Consider the following 24,215-nt stretch of genomic DNA (forward strand, 5'->3'; position numbering starts at 1 on the left):
TAGAGCCGTTGTGGGGTGGAGAGAGGTAAAAAAGAGTTCTTTGTCAAAAGTTGGAAAAACGTGCATTTCTTTGTGGTTAAACAGTCCTTAAACCTCCAGGGGAGGTACAGCTTAGTGGCCCCCACAGTCCCTTGCTCCCCTTACCCCAGTACCTAGCATACATCTTACTCCTCTATCACACCTCCCTCCTCTATCACACATCACACCTCCCTCCTCTATCACACATCACACCTCCCTCCTCTATCACACATCACACCTCCCTCCTCTATCACACAACACACCTCACTCCTCTATCACACATCACACCTCACTCTTCTATCACACATCACACCTCACTCCTCTATCACACAACACACCTCACTCTTCCATCACACATCACACCTCACTGCTCTATCACACATCACACCTCCCTCTTCTATCACACAACACACCTCACTCCTGTATCACACATCACACTTCACTCCTCTGTCGTACATCACACCTCCCTCTTCTATCACACAACACACCTCACTCCTGTATCACACATCACACCTCACTCCTCTGTCGTACATCACACCTTACTCCTCAATCAGACATGACTCCAACTGTGCTCCTGCCTCCACTTGTGGGCTGGTCCAAGTTGAACTGGCCCTATTTAAAGAATTTTGGACCAGCCTGGAGTCAGCCAGACCCTGGTCCCTCGCATTTGTGGGAAAACTGCACTGATTGAAAATCAAAAAGGACAAGGTATAGTTTGTTTTAATACATGAATTTAATTATAACACAAGTTGTGAAGGTCAAACTTCTGCTTCAACGTTGAGGCTTAAAATTATGAAGTTCCATCGAGTCCATGAGTATTTCATAGAAATGACCATGTTAAAAAAAATGATTCATGACCGAACAGAGTAACATTTTTATAAAAGTTCATTACAAGAACTAGAGTCACAGATATTCAGAGACCATGTTTATTAATGGAGCGTTAGGCTTTACATTTTAGGATCAAAAATTCCAGGCAAAATAACATTTTCGTTTAAGTTTCCAAAAAAAACAAAAAACACCCCACTTTATGAAAACAATACTTTAGAAAATGTAAGGTATTTAAGAAATAGCCTTCTTCCATAAAAAGCTGATGAAACATCTATACTTCAATGTAGCCTCATCTTCGTGTTTATGTAATTTGCACATCAGTTTATCCAAACAATCAGGAACAACCCCAAAACTACAGAGACAAGAACCACGTAGAACTGCATTTCGTTGGGACGAGCAGACTGCGAAAAGAAGACTAGATAGAATTAATAAAAAAAACAACCAGCACTACTTCCTTTGTCTATTCCATTGGCCTCATTCTCTTTGACCAACTACTGATCTCTACTTTATTTAGAATACTAGTATGATCAAATATATATATATATATATATATATATATAGGCCGATGACTTTGAACCTAATTGTAATGATTAACAACTGATAACGCAGAGCTAAGCGGATTAACCACAAGCAATGGCCAATATGTCCTAGCTTGAGCATGAAAAAATGGAAGCCCTGTCATGGTCACAGCACGACCTTCACTGAGGTTTGCTCTATTCAGGCCCAGAATGGCCATCTGGCACACTGGGCAAATGCCTGTGGGGCCAGTAGCTGGCATCATCACCCCTGATCTGCCGGGCCCACAGCTGAACATGTCCGGCTGCTTGCTACAGGATCAGAAAAAAGTAGCATGTAGCTGAGCATATCTAGCTGTCGGCCGCACTGACATCGTCAGGTGGCCGTCACCTTTAAAGTGCCAGAGCTGGCTGCTCATCGCCAGCCCTGGTCCTACTCACTGCAGTCAGTGAGCTAAAATTTCGATTCCAGTGCAAACACTCACATAAGTGAATAGATTCCACAGAAATACAAGGAAGACCTATAAAGTTTTGTTCTTGATTTGAGTTGGCCTGCGTAGATATCAGATGTTAAAGATATACAGACACACACACACACATTAACACTACCGTTTAAAAGTTTGCCACGGGGTTAATGTTGTAAATGACTATTGTAGCTGGAAACGGCTGATTTTTAAAGGAATATCTTCATAGACGCACAGAGGGCCTTTATCACTCCCATCACTCCCGTGTTCCAATGGCCCTTTATCACTCCCATCACTCCCGTGTTCCAATGGCCCTTTATCACTCCCATCACTCCCGTGTTCCAATGGTACGTTGTGTTTAGGTTTAAAGGGCTCATTGGTCATTAGAGAACCCGTTTCAGAATTATGTCACAGCTAGTTATTTCCCTAAACTCGACCGCAAACTTTTGAACAGTAGTGTAAATACAATTGTGCTCAAAAATGTGCATACCCTGGCAGAAATATGACTGATCATGCAAAAAAAAACCCGCGTAAAAAGGAAATGGAACTTTATAAAGATGGAAAGGAATGTAAAAAAAAATATCAAAGGCCTTGAAAATGCCAGTAGGTAGTGTTCAATCAATTATTAAGAAATGGATAATTCAGGGATCTCTTGATACCAAGCCAAGGTCAGGTAGACCAACAAAGATTTCAGCCGAAACTACCAGAAGAATTGTTCAAGATACAACCCCCCCCCCCAAGTAACCTCAGGAGAAATATGGGCTGCTGTGTCAAGGAGCACAAAGCAATCATAGTGGAACATAAATGAGCTGCATGGTCGAGTTACCAGAAAGAAGCCAATGCCACAAAAAACACACCTTAATACGCCTCACAGCTTCTGGCACACTTTCATTTGGAGCGGAGAGAGCAAAATAGAGCTTTATGGTCACAACCATAACCGCTATGTTTCCAGAGGGGTCAACAAGGCCTATAGTGAAAAGAATGCCATCCCCACTGTGAAGCATGGTGGTGGCTCACTGATGTTTTGGAGGTCTGTGAGCTCTAAAGGCACAGGGAATCTTATGGAAACTGATGACGATAAATATAGCATGTTATCAGAAAATACGGGCAGACAATTTGAATTCTTCCGCACGACAGCTGCGCATTGGACGCTCTTGGACTTTCCAGCATGACAATGACTCTAAGCACAGGGCCAAGTTGACCCTCCAGTGGTTACAGCAGAAAAAGGTGAAGGTTCTGGAGCGGCCATCACAGTCTCTTGACCTTAATATCATCGAGATCACAAACATGTGGTTCATGCAAGACGACCGTAGACTTTGCATGACCTGGAGGGATTTTGCCTGACGAATGGGCAGCTATACCACCTGCAAGAATGTTTAGCCTCATAGACAACTATTCCAAAAGACTGCATGCTGTCATTGATGCCAAAGGGGACAATACACAGTATGAAGAACTAAAGGCAATGCAGACTTTTGAACAGGGGTCATTTGATTTTTTTCTTTGTTGCCATGTTTTGTTTAATGTGCTGTTCTGTTATAACCTACAGTGAATATGAATCCCATATATTACCAATTCTCCAAGGGTATGCAAACTTTTGATTACAAAATTACCGTCTAAATTAAATATTGCATGCAATTGGACAGAACAGCCACCTTGGGCTTTTAAAGCCTGTACAAGGTGAACACTCCAGAACATATTCTGTTTTTTAAGTTAATTGCAAGCTTATCTGGGCAGGACTCGCCTCACCTTTTTGTTTCTGTAAGTCCACATTGTTACGTCCTGCTTACCCGTTGGACGGCGGCACGGGATGTGATGACACTATATAAATCAAATAATAATAATTGGTTTGTTGTACTTGCTGTCATCTGGGTAATGTCGGCATGCTGCTTGTTTCAATTTTGTTGAGCAATGTAAGAGGGCCACAATGGGCCGGATAATGACTTAATGTTTTAGACTAACAGCTAGTCAAAGTCTAAAATTGAAAATTAATGTAAATTAGGTTTTTAGCTTGAATTTTATATATATATAGAAATAAACAGTTTGCAAGTGAGGTCACGCATTGGAAGAGTCACGATGTCATTCTGCCTTACGCTTAGATTAAGAGGCTGTATTGTTAATTTATTCCTGCCATCTTTGCACAAGCGTAGTTGACAACAGTGGCCGTCTGGTCTACGAGGACATATGTTGGGGGAGCCACACATCAGGACTTTGATATAGACTGTAGTTAAGAAGGTTAGGTCCTGGGTAGGTGGCCCTGGGTTTATTGGGCAAACAGGCTTGGGAGGTTCAGACCTATCTGTCAGAGCCACCATAGGTCTTTACCTGGTACTGGGTCAGGCAAAGTGTGATGTTGCAACCTATATACAACATTGGATGTAGACCCCAGAACATATTGTGTCTGTAGGGCAACCATGACCAGTGTGTTTTTTTTCTTGAAAAGCTGACCATTCTATCCTTGAGAGCAAAAAGACACGCACTAATACGGACTAATTGCAAGGGAATGTTTATTGTTACTCAACACCAATGGATGTGAAATATTAATACCATATATTTGTGCTATTTTTAATCTCCAGGGGTTCTAAACCCTCATGCTCAGTAAGGTAGCATCAACCATGTGGACCATTAATACATTTTTTCCAATATATTTTTGGCAGATACACTATGCCACAACATTCAATTTGCTCTATCCAGATTATAATGAAGAACACCATATATCGTATACACATAAAGGATCAAGAGTAAATACAGCCAGGCACTGACTGGCCATCTGGCACACCGGGCAAATGCCCGATGGGCAGCTGGCTGACAGAGGCACACATGGTCTGCCCCTCTGAACATATAATCATCATCAGGCCCTGAACGACTGCCAGTCCGACCCTGAATACAGCCCAGCAGCCCCTACTGAATCCTATGGTGGTGCTATGTAATTTTTCCTCCCTGAAAGTGCGGTAGATGAGTGGAAGAGCCTTCCAACAGAAGTGGTGTAAGCATGAGTAACAAGATACATTTCTTGGAGTATATATTAGTGAGAAGGTTAATGTCATGCCATGTACCTTAACCAGTCAAAACAACAGGTGAGGAACACAACACAAAAAGCATGAAGGTGTAAAAAAAAAAAAACAGAGACTTTGTCTTGGGTGGTACTAAAAAAATGTCCAGTTCCGTATCATCCTTAAAGTCTTGCTCTCACGGCTTTTATAGTAACCTTACCCAGTGCCTCTTGTCCTTCTAAGGCAGGATGTTGGGGTATGATGTCATCTCCAAGTGCTCAGCTGCGAGCGAGGGGTGACTGGGGTGCTGCACTAGGTCAGGCTTAAGCCCTCAACCAAAATACACCACTGGTCAGAAATGTATATAAACTGACCCTTGAACCACAAAGACAAGGAGGAGAGGGAGGACCAAGCCACAGGACTGACCATCAGTCCCTAAGAGAAAGCTCCAAAATGCCAACTGCTGGTCAAGTAAGCTTCAGTCAAAGAGGACTTCACGATGGTCTTCACGAACCATAGTGTTTGCACAGGAAGCTTCAGGAGTCAAGTAATTTACTATGGGATCTTCAAGGGTCAATAAAGAAGCTTCAGGGTCCAAGCTGTTTGCAAAAGAAGATTCAGGGGCTTACAAAGGAATCCTCAGGGTCAAAACCCTCTATACAGGCAAATAGCGTCAAAACCCTTCACATACAGGCAAATAGCGTCAAAATAGGGCAAAGCTCTATTGAAACCACCAGGACCAAATGACCAATATTAGTAGTACAATATTAGTAACCATACAGCAGCCCTTATAACTAAAGTTTTGTTTTCATAAGCTTGGATATTGTAACACTTGAGGAGTAGTTTGTCTGATTAAATATATTAACAGAGTAATTTACATAAGTAAATAACTGAAAGAACAATTAAAATAACAAAAGGAAAACTCAAAGGCCAACGTACTCTGTCTCCCTGTTGTTTATTGTCATCCCATTGCTGGTCTTTGTGGGGTAGATCTGCTGTCGCAGGAAGAAAGAAATTCTGTTTTTCCTCTGGTATCTGTTCTGTCAAAAAAAAACAGAGAAAAAAATCAATTGAATATGCATATGAATATTATCTGTAGGGCCTCCATCAGAAGTTTTGGGGCCCAGTACAAACTTAAAGACATGGCCCACCTCACCGCATGCCCCCACCACTGCCCCATACCATGTTCAGAAAGGGTCACTGGGTCCAACTCTTTGGTAAGGGCTGGAAGGCTGCGAGAGCTGCTGAAAGATCAGGGAGGCCAGGCCATCTTGGTTGCCTGGGCCCTATACACGGGTACTGGGTGCACCCTGTCTGATGGTGGCCCTGATTGTCTTAAGTAAGACCTAAAAATTAAAAAAATCCAACCTGCACATATGCAGAAAGCGCTTCCATTCATTTCACTGCTTCAGGCAACCAATTAGTGACGCAGAACGTCAGACATAGAGAAGGGTAGGAAGCTGTAGCTCTGCACCTGCAGCTTCTCAGCTAGGTAAGGTTTCATACGCATTGTTTGGGGGCTCTCTGAGTCCCATTAACAATATTAAATCCTGGATCATATAATCTAGATCTGAAGGTCAATGTCATCTACAGCTGTTCATGGTTATCTCCAGTTTTGCATTAGACGTTCTGCAAGGCCTTAAAGGGTAGATCTACAATATCGACCACACCATGGGATGATGGCAGATGCTTCAGCAATAATGGTAACAAGGATACGCTAGTTATAATGACTTAGCTATAGCTCCCAATTCACCAAATTAAGGACCGGAGGCTGCCCAACAGCATTGTATGCAGGAAGGGTTAAGTGGTGAAAGTTGGTGGAAAGTTTGTGATTGGTGGAAAGTGTTGTTTACAGAAGGATAGAGAGAGATAGAGAGAGAGATAGAGAGAAAGAAAGAGAGGAGACAAGAAAGGAGAGAGGATTGGAAAAGAGGAACAAATATTTAACCCTTTAATGACAAAGCCCGTACATGTTACAGGCTCAAAATGCATTGTTTTCAATGGGTTTAGGGACCGCCCATTGTCCTTAAGGGGTTAAATCTTGAATATGATATGAATGTTTTAATATTTGTCAAGTTCCATTTACCTTGATTACAGACAATGTTAGTGCACTGGGAATAACCCTTTTCATAGTTCTTTTCCACGCTTTTCATGCTGTTGGACATTTTGTCTAAAAATACTGTTATGTTCATCCTCTCCTGGATTAAGCAGTTGCTTGATACCTGTTAAAAAGAAAAAAAAACAACTTGTTACACAGTAATTACATCATATGTTTTCATTACGTTCTGCAAAGATTAGGAACAAGTTTATGAAAATAATAAAAAAAATGATTTGTTTTGAGTTTGAGAGCCTCAAAAAGTAATAATTAATATAAAACCTTTCCGATGCTCTGTTTACATTGATTATAAAAAAATTTCTGAGGTGGAAGAAATAAAAAATTTGGATAAAAAAAAAAAAAGAATGTTTAAAATCTCTGAATTTACATACTGGAAAAACTCAAAGTACTAACATTTTAAAATATAAATAAACAACAGCAAAAATTCCCAGCATATTGTGGGGTTTTTTTTTTTAATTGAAAAATGATTTTTTGTATGTAAAATGTTCATTATTCTGGGACTTTTTGATGTATTTATTAATATGCAGACAATGTAGCCAAGTACATTCTGTCAGTCAATATGTTAAGTAAATATATGAAATAGGGCTTTGTGATTAATAATAATGTAGGGTTTGTATTTATTAGAAACCCAACTTATATATAGCACGGGAGCAGCCATCTTGATAATCAATGATAATCATTACTGCGAACTTCCCAGGCCAGCTACCCTTCCCAAGGAGTGGCTTCTTGAGGGGATGGGGCTAGCCAGGCCCAAGATTGGGGCTAGTATTGTGAGGGGCATGGTGACCATGTGAGGGGCTAGCATTACATTTGTTGGGAGAGGAATTGGCCAGGGAGTGCGTTCGGCTAAATGTCGCTTGCCCTGCTATGGAGAAAAAGAAGTGCAACCCAGAAACTTGGGTCTCGCCAAACTTGAGGTACTTCGACGTAGTGGCGGGCGAAGCATTATATGGCCGTATAGTGCGACAGAATCAATATTTATGCCTTATGCTGAGTTTTGCTTTGTTTTGTGTATTTATTAATCGTTATTATTCCAGCAGCGACCCGGGGATCTTTACCCGGAGACTCGGGGTCAAACCCAGACAGTTCCCAGGATAATAATTCAATTATTATTTTTCTCCTCTTTTTAAACTGAGGAGTAAGGAAATAAGGATATGAAGAACTACTTTTTGACACCTGAAATCAAGTTCTCTGAGGTAAAATGGCCTTTTTACCCTCATTCCGGTAGCCTTGCACCCAACTGCGTATTGTTAACATTGTGAAGTTTTGTGTATTTAACTCTTGAGTGGCCCCCCCTTTTTATATAGTTGTATTTCTTTAATTTTTACAGAAAGTTGACAGAAACAGCTACACTAAGAGGCGCTGCAGAGACCCCTGTAGGCCCCAAAGCTTCTTGGTGCGTAAGTGGGCCCTCGAAAACTGGCCCTTATCTGCAGTTATTGATAGTGGCTATTTTTTAATTATTGGGCGTAGCCGTTGTGTGTTTTTTTAACATACCACTGGATCATATTTTTCAGAAAAATTGCAATTATTAGCTATATATTTAGACTCATGACCGAATTTAAGCATGCGTACCTGGGAACATCCCAAGGTAGGCCACCACGGACATCTCCCTGGTTTGGGGGGAGTGGCTTCGTGTGGAGGAGGGGCTAGCCACATAACGGTGGTGGTTAGCTCCAGATAGCCTTGAGTTAGCTGGGAGTGGGAGGGGCTTTAGGGGGTGGGTGTGACTAAACACTGCTCCCCTGCCCCCCCAAAAAGCGGAAACTCCTCCGGAGAACCCGGGAAGCAATGCTTCACTTAGAGACTCTGAGACCTAGTTATTCATACTGGGACTAGTTATTCATATATATATATATATATATATATATATATATATATATTGTTACGTACTTGAAATCCACATCTTTCAATAAATTCCAGTTTCGCCACAAATCCGTTTATTTTTTTTTTCAGTTCTTCTCCACAAACATTTGCAATTGTCTTGAGTTTTCGTTGACAAAAATACAGATGCCAAATATCCAAGCAGCTGTTCTCCTGCACATAACGAAAAGCAAATTGAACACATGCTGTTCTTTTGTCACGGATTTTTTTTTTTAAAATAAAATAATTGTGGGGCGATGTAGTTGTGATGTCACTGTGTATCACTGTGTATCGTGACATCACAAGCCATAACGTAAAGAAATACTTCCAAACCACACACAGGCAGGTCTATTCACTAAACTGAAAGTGTCGGACCCCAAGTCAAGCCTTCCCTTTACCCCTGTTCTGTTTCCGGTAGGGTGGGAGCAATTAGGAAACGTTTTGCCCTTCAGGGGGATCTTGACTACCAACTGCTGATGAGAGGACTGCAGGGGCATGCTAAGGTGGGTGCCCGGCAGGTGCCTGGCACCCAGGTGCCCAATAACCCAGACACCAAGCAGGTCAAGTAACATGAGTTACATGACCCCAAGGTAGTAGGGTGGCAGCAGCACCGATTTTAATATTTGGTGCAATTCTTTCAAAACTAAAATCAAAGGAGATCTCTAGCTCCTGTATGCGGCTAATCCTGCCACATAACCTGGTCAAACCCCATTTCTGCGTCCTATGGGGCAGGAGAGGGAGACCTCTGGAAAGTTTTCAGATGAGATTAGGAGAAGAGAGGAGAAACCATGCTTACGTTTATCAAATTTGAGACAGTAGTTACAGGGTAATCCAAAGGTAAGTGGAGTTTCTGAAAAGAAAGAATATTTCTTAGATGCATGCATTGATTTATCCTCAACATCCATTCTTATTCAATTACTTAAAGCGATACATGAGATGTGTTTGGATAAATACATGTCCTGGCACATGATATACTTTTCGCCAATCAGATCCAGTGATAATAAATAAAATTCATCTTCCTTTCCAGAAGGCACTTGAATCAATTCAAAGAGTTCTAGCTCATGGAGGGGGTTAGGGATGCCTAGTGTTAAAATATTACTACTTTGGTGCACCCTGGCAAGGTGACTTGTAGATCAGGAAAATGCATCTATAAGACCCTTCTTTTTAAACCAGTTATTATCAAAGCCAACACGGAATTGGCCACCTTGGGTATCCCTCTTGCCAACCAAGCTACACGTGTTGAGCATATGGAAACAACTGGTAAGAAAGATTCTTACGGTACCCCCATATATCAAAGGCTGCCTTAGATGTCTAGAACTTTTTATATCCAGACTTGGAGCTACCAAGATGGAAGAAGTTAGCGGTTACTCGCGTTAAAGTTCTGTTGGTCAAACAATCGAGGGGAGACTCTCCTTCATTGCGGCAGGTCTGTGGGTTAACTGACAGAGATTTTTATATATATTTACAGATACGGCATGTGTTACGAGAGAGATGACCTCAAATCCATTCAAACAGCCTCACCTGGTCAATGATTGATATGTTGTGCTTGGGGACTGCCAAAAGCCCATGAGAAAGGCATGCAGAGACCATTTATAGAACAACAATGGTCAAGTGTTATATATTGCCACCAAGCAAATTATAACAGGGAAATGGACTTCCTTACAATCTTGAAAGAAAATCTTTGGAAGAAATGTCACATCGGAGTAAAAATACCATACATATATGAGACAAAATATGGCCTTTGTGGTTAATAAGTAGCCAGAGGAAGCAGTAAAGAGATGAAAGAGTAATCTTATATATATATATATAATGTGTTATAGGTAAGTCGATCGCGAAGCTTCTTTATTTGTTGTACAATATTTTTGTCAAAAAAATGAAAAGTGAAAATAAATAAAATATATATATATATATTTTAAATAATTGTCATATTTAAAGGCAGGTCTGGGGAGGGCAGCGGTACTTCATTCTACAGGATTCCGTCATGCATTTGGTTCTCACCCCAACCCCACCATGAGATTTCCTCCGCACTCCTCGAAAGTTTAATAAGACCCCCACTATTGATTTCAGGATGTATTAATCATTGTTGGGACTGTATGGGACACGGATGTATAGTGTAACAAAACCACCAAAAATACTACACAACCACTGTATAAATGTTGCTGCCAACGAGGAACTTACCAAATCTTTGATCTTATCATCAAAGGTGGTACTTATGGGGCTACGCGTAAAAGCACAAGCTGTGTCGCATATTTGTATCATACACGTCATGAGAAATATGGTCAGCTATAGCAAAAAAAAAAAAGAAGAAAAAAAAACCATTATATATTCAAATTATACTTTTGGTCTCCAAACTTTTTATTTTCATAAATTTGGATTAAGATGAATTGTTGTAGCTTATAATATGAAATGCTTTAGCCGGCTCTGTCCTGAAAGCATTCTACATTTTAAAATATGCCCTATGAAAACATTGTTTAACACCAGCTCATGACCTATTAAACTAGAATTCAAGGATATGATGTCATATCCTGATGCTTCACATCAGTAGACCGTGAGGTGGCCACATGGGAGCTGTTATGGACCTTCCATGGCCAAAGTGGGGCAACTCAGTTTTGGGATAAATTAGGACTGTCCCTCTTAAATCAGAACAGCCGGGAGATTTATGCTTTGTAATTGTTGTCAGTCCAACCCTGTGGCCATCATACCAGTAGATATTGTCATTTTCAACCGCTGCTCGGTTAAAGCTGGCATTGTCCCACGTGATGGCCAATATCTACAGGACCTTTGTACCTTCACACATATTGTTTTTAGTTCAACTGCTAAAATATCAGTCAGAAGCACAGCCTTCATAAGCTCGTACTCACCAGTCTTGTTCCTTTCTCACCTCCCATCAGCAAAGAATGTCTAAGGTCTCGAACCGCAGTACACTTTTCATTTCCAAAGTCTCGTCATCACATTGTGAAACTATCCGGGGACCTAGCTATAAAAAAAACACGCCATCAGCATTCTTATCAAAATATTGCGTATTCAATCGCTTTCTCACAATGTCTGTTGCCTGCCGGGCCTGGCTACAAATAATGAAGCCACAATATGAAGCCTCCAAGAGCAAACTATGAGGAAGGATGCTCTGCCCATCCCTGGGGGAAAGTGAAATGGACATTCATGGGGGAGGATTGTGGTTTGTTCAGGTCTCCCTTTCTGTTTCTGTAGATTAGGGGCAGTATACGGTCTTTAAGAGGTAGTTGGGGGGTCAGGTTGGCCTGCCTAGGGTAGGGGCAACTTAGATCTGAGGTTGGAGTGGCTTATAATTGGAAGCACTGTGGGGAAGGACCCATAGTTTTCAGATTTCAGTTGTTAAGATGCGACTGACCCACCATGTTAGAGTTGTTATGGCCGGTGATATTTGTCAGGACACTGCTACCAAGAGATTTAAGGCAGGGGCCCATTCCTTGTTGGGAATTGTTTGCGTTTCCAATGGTTGGTTATATAAAAAGAACTAGAATTGTTAATGGAATCTTATAATCTCTAGACTGTAAGCTCCTTTGCGCAGGGCCCTCCTCACCTGTTGTCTCCGTTAGTCAATTTGTTATGTTACATACTACTTGTTATGTCCTGTCTACCCATTGTACAGCACTACGGAATTTGATGGCGCTATACAAAACCATAAATAATAATAATTAATATTTAAACTGAAGTTTTATCCCTCTCAAACAGTAATCACATCCCAGTGCTTAATGAAATGCTCCAGTCTTTAAGATCTAGTACTCGCCTCCATATTTTTTAAGGCCTACCAGGACTGAAGCATTAGGAAGCTATACAGAGATTTCCATGCAGAGGCACACTTCCTCCTACTATGTGCAGCTTGTGGCCAGCTCAATGCTCTGCTCCCTTCATGTCACACACGCTCGGTCTAACGCAATACGCTAAAAAACATTCTAACACCATACACTGACACTCAAACACTGTGCATTAACACACTAACACTATACACTGACATTGTAACACTGACAACCCCCCACACGCTCACGCAAACATCGTACACTGATACCCACACGCACTCACTCTAACACTGCACACTGACACACCAACACTGAACACTGAACATTAACACACTCTCACTCTGTAACTGTACACTGACACTAATACCCCACAAACACACGGACACCATGTGACACAAACACAGTCTTACACCATATACACATACACACTTATTCTAACCCCATACGCCGACAGAAACACACACCCTGGACATCATTGCAGTTTTTCCTACTGGTTTCCAATTAGTGTAATTGGTTATACGGTTTCCCAGAACAGATACATTAACCATGTAGCAAAGTCCAGATAGTTTTAGCATCTTAAAGATAAACCTTGGCAAAATCTCAGGGAGCAGACAAAGGGAACTGTTTCGTGCTAAACAGTACTTCATGAAAGACCTGATTCCATCTGCTATGACTTTACTTAATGGATCTCCCTGGGAATCCTATAACCTACTCACAAACCTACATTGATACAAAGTGAACTAAGTTGTGAAATGAAAACTTTATAAACTTTAAAACATTTGACAAATGTTTTAGTACAGCAATCCCTCGATTCAGACTACACTATATGACCTTTTATATATATCATTGCACACACATTAAATTGCAGTAGGGGCTTAGGGGCCGTCAAGCCACATGTTCAAACAGGGGAGGATACGCAAGGGTTAAAACAGCAGTCATCCCTCAGGCCCTGGTTAACCAGTTACTCTCGCCGTAGAGTACGGAGCAAACCCCAAGAAATGGTAAAAATAAAAAGACATACAAAAAAATGCAAATAAAAAAAAAGTACAAAAATAAATAAACAAGGATTAAACACAGAATCCTATTCAATTACCAGTGAGTCATCTGTTAATAAGAAGCATGTTTCCATGGTGACCGGTACTAGAGCCATTTGGGTAACACATTTGGTGAGTCACTAAATAGAATCTTTAAGGCAGGTGTAAAGGGTTAATATTTCACGAGCCTCAAGGGCAACCTACTGACAAAGGTTCCCAAGAATGTATATCACTTTCAACATAATACATGTTATGCGTGCATCATATCATGCTTACCTTACACCTACAGAGCTCTTAGCAACTCCGCACCCCCTATATATAGTAATATAGTATAGTAATAATAGCACCCTTCTTAAAAAACTGGTGCCCAAAATTGCACGGGATTTTCAAGGTGAGGCCTCACCATTCCTTATAAAGAGGTAAAATTCTATTTTCATCTCCTGATTTAATCTTTATGCATGCCAATACCTCACTGGCTTTTGCAGCTGCTGACTGGCACTGCACTTTGTTGCTAAGTCTAGGGTCTACAATTACACCAAAGTCCTTCTCCTTTTCTGCTTTTCCCCAATGCATCGCCCTTTAGAGTGTAAGTTGCATGCTTATTTTTGGTACCAAAGTGCATAACCTTACACTTATCTATATTGAATCTCGTCTGCCACTTATTTGCCCAGTGCCCTAGTTTATCCAAATCATTCCGAAGAGACGCTGGTCAGACCTGGTCAGACTTTACAACCTTACCTTGTGTCATCAGCAAACACAGACGTGTGACTTCCAATATCTATTTCAAGATCATTAATAAATAAGTTAAAAAGAACTGGACCCAAGACAGAACCCGGAGCTACCCCACTTACTACAGTTGTCCAGCTTGAGAATGTACCATTAATAATAACTCTTTGCACTCTGTCACTAATTTCTAATCCAAACACAGGCATTTTCTCCAAGACCGATTTGTCATTGCTTATACAAACCGCTGGTGTGGAACAGAGTCAAATGCTTTTGCAAAAATAGGCAACATCTGCCCCTCCCCCCATATCTACACATTTACTCACAACATCATAGAACGCAATTAAATTGGTCTGACATGATCTGTCCTTCACAAAACCGTGCTGACTCCTACTGATGAGATGCGATCACTTGGTCTTTCCTGATAATTTGCATACTGTGTGTCCGTGTCCCCGGATGCAGGGCCGAATTAATGTTCACTTTAGCAGGGTACCTGCTGCTTACCTATGGGCTGCTCACACACTGCAAGCAACTTCTCTAGTAGTGAATTTACGTCACATGCGTATCTGTAAATGAGTATATAAGTGAGTGAATGAGTATCTGTAAATGAATAAATGAATAAATATGCGTAAGATTGCATGGATGTGTAAGTGGGGGGGGGCATGGCACAGGGAGGCTGTTGAAGGCTAGGATGTCACAGGCAGGCTGTTTAGGGGCAAAGATGGCAAATCCTATGCTTCCAATCTGGGTGCTAGGCAGGTCCTGTGGATGCAATCTGGGTGCCAGGGCTTACATGATACTAAATTGGGGGGGCAATATGCCAGGGTGTGGGGGGCTTTAATTCACAAGGGGTGCTGGCTAGGGGCATCACATAAATCAATACTAAAGGGGGGGGCTGGGTGGTGGGATAAATATACAATGTGGGGATAGCTCAGGGCAATACACAAGGTTAGGGCATTAGGGTGACCACACTGGCCATGTTTTCCAGGACACATATAACTTTTAGATATTGCTGACCAGCCTAGATAAACTGCTGCCCTACATTACGGGGGATGTATACACTCATGGAAGGGAATCAATTAGTCAGATATACATCCCCATACTGCCAGGCAGCATTCTATCTGTGGTGGCAGCATCAATACACAAGGGGGCAGCTGTGGCCATACATAAATCAATACTAAAGGGAGGGGCAGGCTGGGGGCATAAATACATATAGTGCTGGTTGGGGGTGACACACAAAGGGCAAAAACACAAAAGGGGGATCAATGACCTGGTGTGTGTGTTTGAGTGTTGGTGTGGCAGAGCCTGTCCTGGTGTGTGTGTGTGTTTGGGTGTCAGACTCAAATCAGTTGTTGGTCTCGCCTTAGATTTAGGAGCCATATGCCTAACTCATGCATGTTTAAATGTTCTCACTGTTTTAGAATCTATCACTTCTGCTGGAATGCTGTTCCACTTATCTACCACCATCACAGTGAAGTAAATAATTAAAGTATACTTATATAAGCCTGTGACCCTCTAATTTTAGACTATGACCTCCCGTCCGTGGATTTCTGCTCCATTGAAATAACCTTCCTTCTTGTACTCAATACAGTTTCCTTTTCTTGAAGAGGCTAAATTTTAAAATAACTAAGTTAACCAGCACCCAAAGAACCTGATGTAACACAACCATATAACACTCAAGTCTTCTCCAGTTTCATGGTTAGTGAATATGGAATGATAGTTGACCCTAACGTTAACCACAAACAACCCAACTTAACTGAACAGAGCATTCTATATTATTATATTATTATTATTATTATATTTTTAAATTAAGGCTGATTAAAGGTCCGAAACTTTGCGCCAGAAAGAACTAGATGGTCTGAATGGTTCTTAATCCTCAAATTCGATGTTTCTTATTTAGAATGTTTGTGAACTCCAGGAAGCCCCTGGAGCATCTATCCCAAAGGGTGGCATGAACTCGTCTGAGGAAGGTGACATTAAGTTCAGCCACAGGTTCTTCCAAGGATGTTTTTGACCTGCCCCAAAAGGCCGGGTCACATGGGACTATATTGGTCACCCTGGATAAGGCACCCCACTTTTATTCTAAGAAATTATCAATAATATGCTCTCTGGGATAATTATCCGTTGATTTTCAGGTTGGTGGCCATTCTAGGGTAGGGGCCACCCTGATCTAGCTAGAAGGAGTTGGTTTTGTAGTACCATGGATTTTGGTGTATGGTTACGGACGGTGGTATTTGACGGGTCCCCAGTCGAAGACCCAACGTAATTTGGGAATTCTTGTTATTAATGTTTGCTACTATTATTGCAAACTTACTTAATATCTTTTTTTTTTATAAACCAGCGTCTCGTATCAGTCGTTTGTTTTTGTTACTTTCTTTTAATTAACCTATTTTCTTCCCTCTATTATTTCAAGAGCGTTGACTAATTTACACAAACCAAGAGATCCACCAAAATTAAAGGTTCAGGGTTTGTTTTTTAACTAGAATGTTAAATTCTAGCATTGAAAAACACTCGTAAATATCAACTGGAAGAGCCCAATCGCATAACTATGAGGTCCAAGTCTGAAGAGGTCTTATGAAGAACATCTCCATTCTAGCCCTGCACTGAATGTTTATCGGACCCTGACAGATTCCCAGTGGTGATTTAGAATGTTTTGACCTTCTAAAGGAGAAACAATAAGCTTATGTATACATTAAGCAGTCATAAATGCCTACATATGTATGACACAAACAGAATGCTTCGATTATCGTGTAAAGCCATGTCTCAGCTGCTTCCCTCTTCCTGTAAAGTCAAAGTTGATTTCGTTTGGCTGGGGCACGTCGGTCCCCAAAGCACATGTTTGTTCCTGAACATACTTTGCCTCTCCAGATAATATGGATTTTACGATCCCAAAAGCAATATACTGATACTTCCTTAAAGTCTCGGCTTTTGTTGGACAGTCACAATTTCTGCTTCCCAGGGTAGCTGCCTCCTTTTGTGAGCAGTGAAGATAATGGACCGTTTGGGGAGATCCTCTGATCTACCCTGTAGCTCCCGCGTCAGGTGTCCGGGGGACACTTGCCCCACACGCTCAACACAAGTGTCCTGGCTTGGACAACTGAAACTTGAAGGGGGGCATGATGTCCTGGGATTATAAATTTACCCCACCAAAGCCAGCCTGACCACTTTCATACCCCATCTGCCCCAATATCAACAAAATTTCCACAATTTATATCCCCCCCCCAAAAAAAATGTATTTATTCCAGTTTGTCCTCCATCCTTCCTCTAAACGTCTCTCCTCTACCGTTTCATGGCCCCATCCATCCGTTTCTAGATGTTTGCTCACACTCAAAGCTTGGTTCTCATGGTCCTCTTGCCACCAGAGTTGAGATGCCCCTACTGCTCTTCCCATTCAAGTAACCTTAATGAGCCAAAGCAAAGAGAAGGGGATCATTTTGGTCTAAAACAGCGTTTTTTTATGCAATTATAACACAGATCTTCTCCCGTGGAGGAGGGGGGTTATCCACATTCACAAAGTGGTTCGAGGAAGAGCGTTATGGTGCCAGGAGGAAGAAAAATGCATTGCCTGAGGCTTAAAAGTTAAACCCCCCCCCCTCCGCACTTAATGAATCAGCTATGAACTGATTAATTGTGTTAAAAAGCACCGCCGGTCAGTCTACCTGAACGGGACATCATTCTAGTTCACTAAAATATTTATCCTCTAATCACTTTTTTCCCCCAAATCTGTTCATATCCTTGCAGCCTGCAGAATAATTTCAGTTTTTTCAGAATATCAGATTTTTTTGGAATTAAAACTCCTATAAAATATATCATTATTTTATGTATTATTTATACATTGGCACACTTTTGTGCCCCCCCTCCCCTGTGTTTCTGCCTGCTGAGCCATCATAAATCACTCTTTTTTTATTTCTCGAGGTACCCGGAATGCGAATCCGACCCTGCCCAACGTGCATGATATGGAATTTTTGGAATTCTTTAAAAAAAAAAAAATTAAGATCTAAAAAGGTCTAAAACTAGAACGTCGGAGGCTTAGATAGAACGTAAAGATGTTTTACTTCGCAGAGAGGGTGGTGGATAAGTGGAACAGCCTCCCAGCAGAAGTGGTAGTGGGTAATACAGTGAGGGGATTTAAACAGGCATGGGCTCCTGAATCTAAGACGGGACTAACGACTGATTAAGATCTGAGTCTTTACAGGAAGAAAGCCAGGCAGACTGGAAGGGCTGAATTGTTCTCGCTGACCAAACCTCTGTTTTTCTGCGATTGGGGCTGATAAATTCCACATTTGGCAGCGAGTGGTGAGTTTCTAAGGAAGAAGCAGGAACTTCAGGAATGTCTTCTGAGATGTGTCTGGTGGAGCACGCATCCCCTTTCCGTGCTCTGCACCCCATAACCGCATTGCAAGCTCAGCTGTCAGTTTACAGAGGGATTCTACTTAATTTTAAGATAAACTTTGGTTTATTGATTAAAACCATGTGTTTCTAAGTGACTGGAGAACGTTGTGACATCATAATATGTTTATGAACCTTCTATGTGAACGGAGAACGTTGTGACATCATAATATGTTTATGAACCTTCCATGTAAGCGGAGAATGCTGTGACATCATAATAGGTTTATGAACCTTCTATGTAAACGGAGAACGTTGTGACATCATAACACATTCTTGGCACAGAACACCTATCTCTGCCCCTTCTATGCATACTCAATATCGAACACATATCATGTTACTGGATGGGTCTTAATTCACCATCCTGTCTATTTTAGGACTGTTGGCAGCAATGATTTACCTTTGTAATTAGTAGTACTTACTTACTCAGCACTTCTTGCAGCAAATCTGCTGGGGCTGACCATCAAAAGGGACAATCAGATAAGAACCATTCAGCCCATCTAGTCTACCCTAAAAACCTCAAACCTCATCCCTGTCTTATATTCAAGACGACCTTATGTCTGCCCCATGCATGATTAAATCCGTCTACTGTTTTAACCTCTAAATACATAGCGTCAGAACCCCATCACCCTACTCCAAGCATGCGCCTGATTGGTGGTCCAAGGGTTAAAATTCTGTGAAATCTGTCTGCCATAGACCGGAAATAGCGATAAACCCCCCACCCTTAATGCCACCCGCAGTTAATTATAATGATATATCTAATATCCCACCGCTGCCACCAAAATGATTTAAAAAACAGGGTGCCTCGGTCCCTCAAGCCAAGTAGACTAAAAAAAAAAAACACAAAATATCCTTTGCAGCAATATCTACCAATAAATCCAATTACCAATAAATCCAACTACCAATAAATCAGTCTAATCGGGTAAAAGGAGTCTTTACCAGAAAAAGGCAGAAATTTTTATTATGAATTAAAAAAAAATAGTCACACTACAAACAAAAAAACCCCAGATAATAAACAGATGATTTAAATCAAACAGATGAAAATAAAAAGAAGAAATGAACAGAAAGCCTGACTACTCACTTGGAGGCTGAAGTAACGGAGTTTCTGTCCGTAGGGCTCCGGCCACTCACTCTAAATTAGATCTTGGCCACCAGTAAGCTCACTAGACCAATTTCCCGACCTTGGATTTATACCTTCTCAGTTCATTGTAAGTTTCCAAGCCAGCCCAGGAGTTGTCTGCTGAGAGAAGGCATACATATAGAAACTAAAAGTGACCTCCCCCTTGTATTACAGAACAACACCAGTCCAAACGGAGAATTTTGATTTCATTTTCTCTCCTGTGCTCGCCACAGATCATTCTTGCATCTAGTAATTTTTTGTAAATGATGTAGTCCATAGATATGTCACTCAATACCACAGACGGCACAAAGTCTCCCAAAGTGCTTGGCCCTACCATCTCTACCGGGTAGCAATTCCATGTATGCACTACACAAATGAGCATGACACTCCCATTAAAAGCGTACATGCATTAAAGTGTGTATGATGGCCAGGGTGTCCCTTGAGCTTGCGAGCTACTCTCGGTTCTGGTGGCCCTTGTGAGAAGAAGGGGGAGAACTTCTGGACAGGAACTTCGCCGGCTCCGTCAGTCTCTGAGACACAGATCTCAGCCTCCCCGTGGGAAAACAATACCTTCTATTCGAATCAACTGCGCTCGTTGCGAGACAAAAGCTACCAGCTCTAGGGGGTTTCGATATGTTTAGTCATGCTAAAAATCCCAAAGGTGATATGGCCTGGACCTAAAATTCCCACATGAAAGGCGCGCCTGCCGTGTCCACACTTATTATCTTGTTTATAGCGTTAATTATGATGTACTTATCATGTCCTTTGAAATGTAAAGTAGCAGACAACGATCTCAAGTGCAGAGGGACTTCCCCTGGACCATTAATGAGTAATGAAACGTTCAAATTACAATGTATGTCATCAATTATAAAAAACTAAAAAGACATGACAGCAAGAGATGTGCAACGTAGCCAAATATTTACGTGGTCGTTATTATGGATTCGTCGTTAATCAGATTTTAATTACCATACATTTTGGGGAAATTCCAGCCTAAAAGGTGTATATTTCACAATGGCACACGCTAGCCATCATATAGACTTTAATGCATATGATGGCTGCGTGGACCCTTTAAATTTTCATTTTAACCCCCCCATATGCATTTGCCCCCCCTCCAGTTAGATGCCATGCAGGGGATGTCTCTTTCAGACCCCCCCCCTACAAATGCATTGATGGCGCTCCTATTGATTTCAACAGGAGTGCTTTCCAGCCACCGATTGGCTACTTCAAGAAGCCAATCAGTGGCCAGATTAGTCAGACCATGAATGAGCGCAGCAGCTGCAGCTTCTGTGTCGCTGATTAAGATATCGGCAGTACCGTGGGAGTCGATATTAACAGAAGGACATTTTCGTGTATCGGCATGCCTCAGATCGCGAAAACACTAATTATAAGTTACGCTACTAGAAAAAAACGTAGGTGCTAACCCTCCCGATTTAACTACTTAATTATCAAAGATGTAGCGGCGCGGGGTATCAATCTGTCTGAGGTCAGCCATCGACGCTAGACTACATCATAAGAACAAATGGGTTGGAAAACTATGATAAAAAATATCAAGAAATCAAACTTTTTATATTGTTATTTTTCTTTTTTTCGAATTCTTAATTTTTTTATTTGAACGTTTTTTTTAACTACTTAATTATCAAAGATGTAGCGGCGCGGGGTATCAATCTGTCTGAGGTCAGCCATCGACGCTAAACTAGATCATAAGAACAAATGGGTTGGAAAACTATGATAAAAAATATCAAGAAATCAAACTTTTTATATTGTTATTTTTCTTTTTTTTCGAATTCTTAATTTTTTTATTTGAACGGTTTTTTTAACTACTTAATTATCAAAGATGTAGCGGCGCGGGGTATCAATCTGTCTGAGGTCAGCCATCGATGCTAAACTAGATCATAAGAACAATTGGGTTGGAAAACTATGATAAAAAATATCAAAAAATCAAACTTTTTATATTGTTATTTTTCTTTTTTTTTCGAATTCTTAATTTTTTTATTTGAACGTTTTTTTTAACTACTTAATTATCAAAGATGTAGCGGCGCGGGGTATCAATCTGTCTGAGGTCAGCCATCGACGCTAGACTACATCATAAGAACAAATGGGTTGGAAAACTATGATAAAAAAATATCAAGAAATCAAACTTTTTATATTGTTATTTTTCTTTTTTTCGATTTCTTAATTTTTTTATTTGAACTTTTTCTTTTTTTTTTAACATTCCATTGTTAGAATATGTTTCCAGTTCGAAAGTTCGCTATCGACATCAAAGTCTGCCCGGTTTTGTTTTTAGGACGCGTCGTAACTCTTTGAATGTCTTCTAGAAATGTACAGAAAACCAAACTTAGAAACTTTTTCTACACCGTATAAAAGCAAATATATTTAAAATAAAATATATATAAAATATGATATAAATATCCAAAATTCTAATTTCGGAGAGCAATCACGCTGAAAAAGATCTTTTTATAGGGATCTTCAGCATTCCGCTCCCCAGTGATCTGTTTTAATTATAACACAAGATCTAAAGAAGCGGTGGACAAGTCCAGTCCTCGAGGGCCACAAGTTTTGGATATTCCAGCTTTAGCAGAGTGATCCCGATTACATAAACCCTAAATTACTTGTGAGGCTACACAGAATCCCTGGCCGGTGGGTGGTCTGGAGTTGTCCACCACTGCCCAAGCAGTAGAATTACGACTATTGTAGTATCTGATGAACAGAGTAATTGTCTATTCTATTAACATATAGCAAGCACGATATGAAGCAGGACCATACCTTGGCAGAGCGCCCCATATTGACAATATTTTGGGGTTTTCCACTGTTTTGTCTCATTTAAGTTGGGTTGTCCACCATCCCTCGCTGTCTCTCAAGGAACAAGGAGGTCTGTATCCGTGCTAGTACACATTTTCCTTCTTCTGGACCCAAGATAGCCAAGAATCTGGAAGAACCTCCGCATTATATGACAAGCCGCTCCTATGCAAATTAGGGCTTGGCGTTGTCGGAAAATTAACACGTTAATGTCTGGGTTCTCAGCCTATCCACAGCTCTACCCATCAAAGTGCTCTTTTGTCGTTCCGTTTAGAGGACTAAAATGCTCTTCTCTAACCCAATCAAGGACAATGTGGACCAAGGGTTGGACTCTATTAATCAACATACATTTCTATATGATAATTTCAAAATACTAATACTTTCTAGACCGCAACAGAACAATTTTATCTTAATTTACGTGCAGACAATTAGTTCCAGGTCTATCTTTTGGACGTCTTAGCCTTTGAAGATGTGTTCCACACTTAAACATATTTTATATCCAAAAATCCAGGGACTTGTCTATGATCTCTCAACCAGTTATCTCCTGCTAGCGGCCAACGCGTTTAACTGCATGCACCTAAATCTTTAACTCTGGAAAACACGTATGCCCTTTAACCGCAACCCTTACCCGGTCGATTTTCCTAATAGGAATCCGGGTTGCTAATCTTGCATCACCAAAAACACATAAAAAAAAAAAAAAAAAAAAAAAACCACAGCAGAATTGTGTAAAATATGCCAAAAAAAATAAATTAAAAGATTGGAAATTGCAATCTAATTATATTGAATGTATATGCCACGAGCGAATCAGCACAATGCACAGCATTATACATTATATACTATACATTTATACATTATATAATATACTATACATTATATACTATACATTTATACATTATATACTATACATTTATACATTATATACTATACATTATATACTCAACCAGGAGATGTTTGCCTCTCATGTAGTCTCAGTAAAGTAAACCTGTTTTACGGTTTAACGGCTGATCAGACTTACCGGCTCAGAGAGATCAGTGCAGCGCTAGCTTGAAGATGTGTCGGTTTCATGCCGTGCCCCTACTGCAGCTCTTTTATGCGCTCACTTGGTATTTAAAGAACAGCCAGCCTGTCGGAGCTGAATTGGATTTCCCCTGTGTTTTTCCCAGGCGAGGGCTGTCAAATTTTAAGGTTATGGGGAGGGCAAAAAATCTCAAATACTGTTATCTAGAACATGTTAAGCCGACACCATGCATAATGTACGTTATCCATATCCATCCAACACGCAGAAGCCCATAGGGACTGCATAGGTATCCCAGGAAAGCATGGAGAGGATCAGCTCAGCATGCGCAAACTGAAGCCAAAAAATCACAAAATCACTACAAACAGTGCCCCATAGTTACTGCAGCCAAGAAGATAATTAACCCCTGTCATGCTCTGCGGCACCCCTTTCCATGTTGGATCTGTCATAGGTGATCAGCGCGATTGACGAGGAGGTGACTGACCTGTACTAGGTGGACGGTTCTCCGGTGTTCGACCTCCCTCGGAACAGCTGTAAAGGCAGATATCAGTGCTGCAGTGGCTCTGCTCCT

General features: G+C 41.0%; 1 protein-coding gene across 8 annotated transcripts; it reads right to left on the bottom strand.

Moving 5' to 3' along the window:
- Window positions 1-732: 732 nt before the first annotated feature.
- FLT3LG (fms related receptor tyrosine kinase 3 ligand) lies at window positions 733-24,215 on the bottom strand. 8 transcript variants are annotated; one of them, XM_053451781.1, is made up of 9 exons: window positions 24,129-24,215; window positions 11,656-11,771; window positions 10,973-11,077; window positions 9,591-9,644; window positions 8,825-8,968; window positions 6,902-7,037; window positions 5,755-5,855; window positions 3,572-3,643; window positions 733-1,247 (listed from the first exon to the last, which is right to left on the bottom strand). In XM_053451781.1, exons 2-9 carry the CDS (start codon window positions 11,680-11,682, stop codon window positions 1,164-1,166), a joined length of 723 nt encoding a protein of 240 aa, XP_053307756.1. In that variant the 5' UTR covers window positions 11,683-11,771; window positions 24,129-24,215; the 3' UTR covers window positions 733-1,163. The 8 variants fall into 8 exon arrangements, with proteins under 8 accessions (XP_053307756.1, XP_053307755.1, XP_053307754.1 ...); XM_053451780.1 differs by lacking the exon at window positions 24,129-24,215 and adding an exon at window positions 23,645-23,743; XM_053451779.1 differs by lacking the exon at window positions 24,129-24,215 and adding an exon at window positions 22,597-22,751.

This window comes from Spea bombifrons, chromosome 12, assembly GCF_027358695.1.
Source record: "Spea bombifrons isolate aSpeBom1 chromosome 12, aSpeBom1.2.pri, whole genome shotgun sequence".
In the NCBI taxonomy this organism is placed as follows: Eukaryota; Metazoa; Chordata; class Amphibia; order Anura; family Pelobatidae; genus Spea; species Spea bombifrons.

Coding starts and splice junctions, on each gene's coding strand:
- FLT3LG (XM_053451781.1), bottom strand. CDS start 11,682: ATGGGAGGTGAGAAAGGAACAAGACTG. Junction 11,078..11,655: donor GTGAGAAAGGAACAAGACTG/GTGAGTACGAGC, acceptor TTTTTGCTATAG/CTGACCATATTTCTCATGAC. Junction 5,856..6,901: donor TAACATTGTCTGTAATCAAG/GTAAATGGAACT, acceptor TTTTTTTGACAG/AACAGATACCAGAGGAAAAA.